We start from the raw sequence: 10,673 nt of genomic DNA, 5'->3' as shown, positions 1-10,673 counted from the left end.
GCTTGATGGTATCCAGTATTCCTTGTATATTATCCTAATTTTTCATTGTTGTTTTCTCAATCTTCTTGATACTTTTTTCTAGGTCAGATGTTTTTGTCTTCTACATTAGAGCTTCAATCTTCTGCCTGATCTAACCTACTTTTAATACTTTCAAGGGAGGTTTTGATTTCCTGTATCACATTCTTCAACCCTAGAAGTTCCATCTGGTTCTTATTTAAGGTATCTATTTCTTCTTTCAAATCATGAAAGGACTTCCTCATCTCTTGGAGCTCCTTGTCTCTTTTCTCTTCTATCTCAGTTAGTTTGATCACTATAGATATTCTGAATTCCTTATCAGACATGTCCACAACTTCCATTGTATTGACTGTAGGTGATGTAGGCTTGATGATTTCCCTTGGGGGGAGAGGCCTTTTGTTGGTTGAGCCTCTGCAATTGTTCCTAGTCATCAGGTGGTCTTTATGTTGCTTTCTAATGTATTTATGGTATCTCTGAGTGTTACAAGTTGTACAGGATTAGAAAATAGATGATTTCTCTTATGGCTGGCCTACCTGTTGTTCAACAGTACTATGTACTGTTGTCACTGGTCCTGGGTGACCTAAAATCCTCCCTGGTTCTAAGAAGTGGTGAGCCTCCAACTGACCCAATAAGCAACACTTCAAGAGCAAGGAAAAACAAAGCAAAACAAAATTGCACGGTGCGCAACTTGCGCCGTGCGCTATTCAAAACACTAAAATTCAGAGAGTCCAAAGGCAAATGGGGAAGGGTCAGAGGATGAGTGATGGGACCTGGGTGGAAGGGCCTGTAGCTGCAGGTCGCCTGGTGTCTGGAACTGCTGGCCGGTTCGAAGGTGGGGATGGGCAAAGGACTCAAGTGTGAGGGCCTGCAACCGCAATTTTATGATTTCTTATTTATATTCCATAACTGTACATCTCTATAGTGCACATTATGGATTTTCAATATGCATGCAGTATGTGACAATGAAATCAAGGATATAGATAATTTTTAACAGAGGATTTTGCATTCTTGTGTCTCTTCAGTGTTTAAGGACCTAGTTCTTTATCCCAATTTTAACTTAGTGAGTTAGTCCACATCCATGTATTCTCTTTAACATTTACATTGTAGAAATTTTACATGTAATTTCCTAAGATTTGGCTGTAGATTATCTGCATCTAGGGAACCAGCAGTTAGCGTAATGGCTATGTCGCTGGACTCCCACGTAGTCAACCGCGGTTCACATCCCGGACCCGGTGGCTTAAAACTCACGCCGGGCGCGTGTGTATGCATGCCCAAGATCCCAAGAGGGGAATGGAGGAGAAGGGATTGCAGCGTGACCATCCTCCCTGGGGGTGATTTCTCGCTTTCTGTCTCTATGTCTCTCGCTGTCTGTCTGGCGAGTACACGCGCCCTATAGTGAAAAACCTCTCAAAGAAATAAAAAAAGATTATCTGCATCTAGCAATAAAACTTTAGTGCAATGTCATGATGACACTTTCTTTACTTGCTGGTGTTTTTTGCCAGTCCTGGATTTTCATCTATAACTGCATTAAAAAGTTTTATCTGGGATAAAAAAATTATAAAGTAAATATAAAAATATAGGATATTTCATAGTTAAAGCAATAAAAATAGTTGGATTGCCTACCATAGTATCATCAATAGGAGGCCATTTTGGTTATCCCATTTTACTAGGGTAAGAAAATAAATTACATTTCCGTGATGGCTATAAACAAATGGGTAGGTCTCACTGTACAGATAGCAGCTAATGCTGGACAAACATAAAAATGTGTATGTATATGTATGTGTGTGCACTTGTGTGTTTATATTTAGAGCTCTTATATCGTTCTTATACCTCTAAGCTACCTGTGTTTCTATCTTTAATACCTTTTGAAGGAGAGGATGTCGATGTTAGTGATGTGAAATGTGTCCTAGAAAATAAGGGGATAGAGCTCACACCTAAAGGAAGTCTGAAGTTGATGAACAACCTGCGGGCTGATGGTAAGCATTTCAAGTTACAGTGTTGCATTTAAGGGCACTTAGGATTATACACATTTTTGTGAGTATGTCCATAAATTGCCTTATACTTACCTTTTATTTGATAGCAACTTTTTTTTTTAAGAAGAAAGGATTTCTAAAAATATTTAGAATAAATTTCTAATAGTTCCACTTTAAGAAGAAAGCTCAACTATTTTATGCAATAGTTTGGGAATAAACCACTTTGTCAATTTTTTTTTTTTCGGAGAGGTTTTTGCTATAGGGCGCGTACACTCTCCAGAAAGGCAGAGAATGACAGAGAGACAGAAAGCAAGAAATCACCCCCCGGGGATGGCCACACCACAATCCCTTCTCCTCCATTCTCCTCTCAGGATCTTGGGCACGCACACGCTTGCGCCCGGTGTGAGTTTAAGCCACCGGATCCAGGACTTGAACTGTGGTCAACTACATGCGAATTCAGCGACATAGCCATTACATTAACTACTGGTCCTGCACTTTGTCGATTTTAATCCTGCTATCAGGACAAAAAATTGCCTATTCTTTCCTTAGAAATCAGTGATAATGTATCCCCAAATTAAACTGAGAAATATTAAAAAAAAATTGAATGAGAATTAGCTAAAGGGAAAAGGGAAGAAATTAGAGGCAGGACAGGAATAATTAAGAGGTCTGGGGCTAATGAGTGTGTGTAGATGCCCCATTAAAAACTTTTATCATTCATAATTTTCTTGTGTGAGATTAAACCATAAATTTTTTAGGACAAATCATGAAGTCTGTCATTCTGAATTATGGCTTTAAAAATGATATTGTCAGTCATCTCTCTTCTTTTGACTGACCTGATTTGTACTTTTCTTGCAACTAGTGGAAAAGTCTACCAAAAGAGATTAATGAATAGTGTGAAATCCCTTGAAGGTGAGCAAAATGCAAAAAGGAAAGGTAGATAAATGTGAGATCTTCATGTTTTGTATTTATGCAACTTTTAACCATTAAATTGTGATTTCTGCCACCCTTGCCTATATTCTGATAACCATGTATTTTTCTTTTATATATCTGAATGTATTTAAGCAGACAATTCTGTGTATTCTAGTGTAGAGGGTAGTGTCTTGTATTCTCCAGAGTTTCTAATTTTGGGCAGGAAAGAAAATAATCAGGTACTATGTCAGCACTTTAAAAAATAGATGATAAAAATAAAAACTAATCAGAAATTTTAGTAGCAGTTCAACCATGCAACCTGGGAGTTAATAAAGTAAAAATAAACACTATTTTTGGTCAAGTCTTAGATATTTTTTTCCTCCTTTACTGTTAATTGCTAAGCAGTTGTTCAACAAGCTACTTAACAAAAACCAGATCAGGAGGAGATATTCTAATTCTAGTTCTGGTATTGATAACTTTCTGACAGATCTCACTGGACCTTAGACTTTTTTCATTATGATAATCAAAATTCCCTGGAAATAATACCTTTAACTAATATACGGTAATTAGATTTTGCTTATATTGTTCTCTTTTTTTGAAGGGGATATTTTTGATGACAGTGAACTGGATACTGTTTTGCAAACCATGAAGATGAACCTCACAGAAAATGAAATTAATGACCTTAAGAAAAACCTGCCAGTTGATGGTAAGCAGTGAAGAAATATTTAAATTGCTCGAGACAGCCTAAGAATATGGGCTTTTATATTACAACCTCTAAAAATGCTCATTTTGCACTAAAATGTTATTTAAAAAAATGTTTATTTTGCACTAAAAAGTTATTTAGAAGAGCATAGGCTAACAGTTCTTTCTTTTGATATTTAAAAAGTTACATTCCAACAGTTTTACTCACTAATACTGAGAATGTGTAATTATTACTATACTGAAAATGTATTCATGGAGAGCACATAAAATTGAAGAAACTTAAAACCGTAATCAGGGCATGAAAACCTTGTTGGCAGTGCCTGTCATTTCCTTTTTGTTTCTCATGGAAGAAATAAATAAACTTTAAAAGAGAGAGAGAAAATAAATACTGCCAAAGGCAGAAAATAATTAAAATATCGTCCTCCCACTTATCCCATCCATTTACATAGACGAGGAGGAAGAGGAATGTGAGATGTGAGATAACATTCTTACTCCACAGAATCCAGTAGCTACCATGGGCATGCAGGCCAGAATGAATGGAATCATCCCTCTACTTAGGTAGTGTACAGATTCTAACACACAGGCCATACATTTCCTGGTAGGATACAGATGTGAATTTATTGAAGCCTAGATTTATCCAAATTAACATTCAGAGAATATTTGCACAGACCAGTAGGTGGCATGGTGGTTAAGACGTTGGACTCTCACATGGCCACCACAGTTTGAGTCCCAGACCTAGACGCTTGAAAATCATACCAGTGGGTATGTGTGTGTGCCCAAAATCCCAAGAGGAGAATGGAGAAGAAGGGAGTGGTGTGACCATCCCTCCTGGGAGATAATTTCTCACTTTATCTCTCTCTCTCTATCTCTGTTTCTCTAGCAAGCATGCATACCTTATGACAAAAATCTTAAATTAAAAAAAAAACAAAAAACAAAAAACCGAATCTATGCATACTCATGTTTCCAAATATATTACCCAGTGGTATGAGTATAATTTTCATGCTTTCTTGATCTGTTGCTGATTTTAATATAGAAATTAAGCTTCCCATGGGAACCAGCAGTTAGCATAATGGCTATGTCGCTGGACTCCCACGTAGTCGACCGCAGTTCGCGTCCTGGACCCGGGGGCTTAAAACTCACACTGGGCGCATGTGCGTGCCTGCCCAAGATCCCGAGAGGAGAATGGAGGAAAAGGGATTGCGGCGTGACCATCCCCTCTGGTGGGTGATTTCTCGCTTTCTGTCTTTATACAGCTTCCCTGTTCTGCCTTCTTTTTTTTTTTTTTTTTTTTTGGAGAGATTTTCACTGTAGGGCACGTGCGCTCGCCAGACAGACAGAGAGAGACATAGAGACAGAAAGCGAGAAATCACCCCCCAGGGGGGATGGTCACGCCGCAATCCCTTCTTCTCCATTCTCCTCTCGGGATCTTGGGCACGCACGCACACGCGCCCGGCGTGAGTTTTAAGCCACCGGGTCCGGGACACGAACCGTGGTCGACTATGTGGGAGTCCAGCGACATAGCCATTACGCTAACTGCTGGTTCCCCTGTTCTGCCTTCTTGATGTATAAAAGAAAAGCAGAGATTCTTACACTAGATTTAGCAAATACATTAAAAGTTATGTTTCGTATGTCCTTTTCATTTTTCTGACACTGCATAGACATTCAATAAATATTTGTTACATTATTGTCAAAGTTCTTTTACATTTCTTGTGGTATGAGAGTTCTACACTTCCATGGCGTTTCGGTTTTAAAATATTTAACTACTAAAAGTGGGCACAATTATTATATTTTAATTTAACAAAAGAGAAAACATTTTTTCCTGAGTAAATACTTCAGAGATTTTGGAGGAAAAAACAAAACCAAAAACAATTTGCAAGATTATACTATTTTAATTAGTTTCCATTTCCAAATTTGTATAAATCTCTATTGAGAGTTATTATAGAAAATATACAGTGTTGGTCAACTGTGTGGTTCAAGTCTCAGACACAGTGACTTGAAAAACTATGAATGGATTACAAAAAAAATTTTTGTACCCAAATAAATATGTAGTTCAATCCCATTTTTGAAGCTTTTTGAAGTCCCGTCATGCCTTATCCTCCCTCTTATCTCTGGTTTTACTTCCCACAGTTACATTTACCTATAGTCAAATACTGTCCAAAAATATTAAATGTAAAATCCAAGAAATAAGCAATTCATAAATTTAAAATTGCACACCGTGATGAAATCTTGCACCATCTAGCTCAGTTCCATGCAGAACATGAATTATCCCTTTGTCTAGTTTATCCACACTGTATATACTATCTCTCAGATTAAAAAACATAGTATGTGATATAAGGTGGTTTCAGGCAACAACTGGGGGTTATGGAACAGATCTGCTGGGAGTCTTGAAATGTATCTTCCATGAATAAGGGGAGTCTACTATACTGCAAATAAAATCTACAAAAAAAATTTGTAGCTTATCTTTTCACCCTGTATGATGTCTTTTGATGAATGGAAGTTCTTTATTTTAATGTAGTCAAATATATCATTATTTTTATGGTTAATGCTTTTGCAGCCTTCTCTACTCTAGAGTTATAAAGCTATTCTAATAAATACATATGATATATACATATATACATCATATATATATATATTATAAAGTTTTATAGTTTTGGCCTTTCACTAAGGTCAACATTTTTTAAATTTTTATTTTTTAAGTTTTGCCATAGGACTCATGTGCTCACCAGAGAGAGACAGAGAGAGAAATGTCACCCCCAAGCTGGGATGATCACACCACAATCTCTTCTCCTCCAGTCTCCTCTAGGAACTTTGAGCACGTATATCACATGCCTGGCTTGATTTTCAAGCTGCTGTGTCCAGGACTGAAATTGTGGCCAGCCATGTGAGAGTATAGTGCCATAACCACCACACCACCTGCTGACCACACCAGTAGCTTTTTAATGCCCTTTTAATTGATTGTTGAGTATGGAGTGAGGTAGTGCTATCAATCATCTTTTCCCCACATAGTTATCCATTTGTCCCAGCACTGAGGATTGGAAGTCTTTTCTATCCTTACTGATATGCAGGTGTCATCTCTGTCATAAATTAAATACTCATAAACACATGAAGATCTATTTCTTGTCTCTTTTTTCTGTTCCATTGGATTATTGACTATCTATACCCAAAAAGCACAGCTAATTACCATGGTTTTATAAATAGACCTTTAAGGGTTGTTTTTTTTTTTTTTTAATAAACATTTCCAAACATACACAGAAGTAGAGAGAATAATATAATGAACCCACATATACTTTTTGGTCCTATGCCAGCCCACATTTTAGGTGCTAGGATCCTAAACCAAATGGACTTCTATTCCTTTTTTTTTAAATAGGTTTTTGCAGGACGGCATGTGCTCTGACCAGAGAGAGAGTGAGAGAGACAGAGACAGTGAGAGGGACAGTGAGAAGTCACCTCCCAGGGAGGATGGCCACGCCACAATCTTTTCTTCTCCATTCTCCTCCCAGAATCTTGGGCATACACTCATGGACGCCCAGCACGATTTCAAATGACTGGGTCCAAGACCTGAACCGCAGTCAGCCATGTGGGAGTCTGGCAATGTAACTGCTACACCATCTGTCAAACCCCACTTTTATTCTTTATAACTTACCCAATCTTAGGTATTTCTGTTAGCAATGCAATAATGGACTAACGTAGCCTTTCAAGTTTAAATTCAACATCAAAATCTTCCATATTCAATACATATATGAATTATTCTGAGTCAAGATTAAGCCCTGTGGCATTGCACACACATGGATACAGCTTGGAATTCCCATGGTCTAGGGCTGGATGTAATTTGCTGTGTATAGATGCTGCCATGCATGCCACAGTAGGCGTGCCCCTGGTAAGAGCACCTTGTGGACATCAGGAACAGCTCATTGAGAGACTTAGGAAGGAAAAGCAGTACCTCTGCTTGGTGCCAGGTGAAACATTGTCCCAAGAGACTTGTCTGCTGCACCAGGTTCACTGGTAGGGGCTAGTAAAGATGAAGGCCCTGTGGCCCATGGAACTTTCATGTTCTCATATAGCTACTGTTTACTTGTCTCCTTTCCTTCTTTCCTTTCTTTCTTTCATTCCTTCTTTTTCTCCTTTTAAAAAAAATTCTAATTTTTTTCTCTTTCAACTATACTGTGTCATTTTAAAATTTCTTGTAGATATGCTCTAGTTTGTTTTCTGTTTTTAAAAACTTTTTTAGAATTATTATTTAAATTTATTATTATATTTTTAAAATTTGCTACAGGGCATATGTGCTCTTCAGAGAGAGATGGCAGGAGAGAGAGAGAGAGCGAGAGAGAGAGAACACAAGCCACCAGGTCCCAGACTTGAACCAAGGTCAAGTGTGAAAATCCAGCACCTTAACCACCATGTCACCTGTTGGGCCCATTATTTTCCATTTCTTTAAACATGGGAAGCATGAAAATGTTAAAATCTATGCCTGATCATTGCTGAATCTGAAGTTTTTGTGAGCCTGCTGCTGTTGCTTGTTGCTGCCACCTGTTTCTATTTATTCTTTCAGTTACCTTATTTCATTCTGTTTGACTCTTAACTGTGAGTGCTTACTAGGTGGTCTGAAAAGTCATATTTTTCTGTTTTTCTATGCAAAAATGTGTTATGATTTTTCCAACGACTCAATATTTTTCTTGGAAAATTATATGAAGCCTTTTGAAGCCTAGGATGGAAGTTCATTTCTAAAGAATATTTGGGTAGGTTAAGTACAGCTTTTTGTTTTTTTAAAGAGAGGGTTTTTTGTCTTTTGTTTATTTGTTTTGTGCTATAGGGCGCATGTGCTCCCAGAGAAACAAAAAGGGACAGAGAGGCAGAAAGTGAAAAATCTCTTCCCAGAGGGGATGGCCACATCACAATCCCCTCTCCTCCATTCTCCTCTCAGGATGTTGGGCACACACACAGACACACCTGGCGTGAGTTTTAAGCTGCCAGGCCCGAGACTCAAACCACAGTCAACTACATGGGAGTCCAGCAATATAACATTACTCCATCTGCTGATCATATGGATAGGGTAAGTATAGGATGAATGAAGTGAACTAAAACTGCAAATCTGTCTGTGCAGGAGCCTGCTTGTGCTCAGTTTCTCAGCAGTGATTTATCCTTGTGCTTTCTCTGTTCTAGGGTAATGCCCCACTGCCACATTTAGTCCCCTTGGGATGAGGTAAAATGAAAAAAGTTTAGTTTTGGGACCAGCAGTTAGCATAATGGCTATGTCCTAGACTCCCATGTAGTCGACTGCGGTTTGAGTCCCGGACCCTGTGGTTTAAACTCACGCTGGGCACGTGTGCGTGCATGCCCAAGATCCCGAGAGGAGAAAGGAGGAGAAGGGATTGCAGCATGGCCATCCCCCTGGGAGATGATTTCTCGCTTTCTGTCTCTCTCTGTCTGGCGAGTGCTCGCACCCTATAGCAAAAACTTCTCAAAAAAAAAAAAAAAAAAAAGAGAAAAAAGAAAAATGTTTAGTTTTTTATTTACTCTTACCTACCTTGAAGGTTTAGTCCTTTCCCAGCCTTATGGGAAGATATTTCAACAAGTCCAGGTCTTTGACTTTGTTCATCCATATTTCATGAATCCATGAACATTGAAGTTCAAAATCAGATTCAGCAAATGCCATTAGAACACACACATACAAGCAGTAATGGGTTTTGCTTACCTCCTTGGGTTCTTGCTTTCCATTAGATTTGGACGTAATTTCTTACTCTCAGTCACTGAAGTCTCGTGTACACTTTTCCATTTGTGCTGTATGTTAGCATTCAAAAAGTTTTGGATTTTGAGCATTTTGAATTTGGGGATTAGGAACATGAGTGTTCCTATCATTCTTGTATGTATGATATCTCAACAATCATCTATTTAGGATTTTGTTTTTTGATAGATTTCTGTATTAATATCTTTAAAAATATTGATTTTTCAGAAAGTCCTATTAAGTGCTATGAAAAACATGCCAATCAGTATAGTTAGGAAGTTGCCCTCAAAATTAATATTTTACTCAAGTATATTGGGAGTACACTGGTCTGGCTAGGTCAGTCAAAACAAAAGGAAAATAGTAACTTGAATTTCAGTAATGTAAAAGATAAGTTTGAAAATTAAAACAGTGGTGAAAAATAGATTCCACTTAAAAATTTTGTTCTCTTTAAACTTATCTAAACAGCAGTTGATTCTCTCTTGTGCAAAGATCTGATTTTTGAGTCTCACACCTTTATATTACTTTTCCTGTACTACAGTGTATCAAAGCACTTTGTTAAGACAGGCATATTTATACTAAGTAGAGTTATTTTATTTCATGTGCTTTGTGCCCGTTTGAGGAGGAGTAGGGCACTGTCATTTGGATTTAGTCTGCAGTCTCCCAAGCTCTCAGCCACAAGTCTTGCCATCAAAATGTAAAAAAGTAATCAACATTTCCATAATCTTTGGGACACTGCTAAAGCAGTCATAAGAGGGAAGTTCATAGCAATTAGTGCACATAAGAGGAGCATGGAAAGAAGGCTAATGGATCACCTAACATCATGCCTCACAGAATTGGAAAAGCAACAGAAAAAAGATCCAAAAAACTCCAGAAGAAAGGAAATAATAAAGATCCGAGCAGAAATAAATGAAATAGAAAATAAATGAACTATACAGAAAATAAATGAAAGTAAAAGCTGGTTCTTTGAAAAGATAAACAAAATTGATACACCACTGGAGCGACTTATTAAGACTTATTAAGACTTATTAAGAAGAGAAAAGAACCAGGTGAATCAGATCTGAAATGAAGCAGACAAAATAACAACAGACATAGTAGAGATACAAAACATTATTAGAGGATACTATGAACATCTGTATACCAAAAAACAAGATAATCTGGATGAGATGGACAAATTCCTGGACACGTATAACCTACCTAGATTGAGCCAGGAGGATATAGAAAGTCTGAATAGGTCCATAACAAGCCAGGAGATCAAATCGGTCATAAATAACCTCCCAACAAAGAAAAGCCCTGACCCTGATGGATTCACCTCTGAATTCTACAAAACTTTCAAAGAAGAGTTAGCCCCCATT

General features: G+C 37.7%; 1 protein-coding gene across 1 annotated transcript in view; it reads left to right on the top strand.

Annotated features, from left to right (window-relative positions):
• LOC102485237 (uncharacterized) overlaps positions 1–10,673 on the top strand; it is a 134,260-nt gene that overhangs the window by 12,469 nt on the left and 111,118 nt on the right. Inside the window, exons 3-4 of the mRNA XM_027775988.1 lie at positions 1,887–1,991; positions 3,499–3,603. Of these exons, the coding sequence (XP_027631789.1) occupies positions 1,887–1,991; positions 3,499–3,603 (210 nt within the window). The remainder of the gene's footprint in view (positions 1–1,886; positions 1,992–3,498; positions 3,604–10,673) is intronic.

This window comes from Tupaia chinensis, unplaced genomic scaffold, assembly GCF_000334495.1.
Source record: "Tupaia chinensis unplaced genomic scaffold, TupChi_1.0 Scaffold000624_1, whole genome shotgun sequence".
NCBI lineage: Eukaryota > Metazoa > Chordata > Mammalia > Scandentia > Tupaiidae > Tupaia > Tupaia belangeri.
This window is presented reverse-complemented; position numbering and strand designations above follow the sequence as displayed.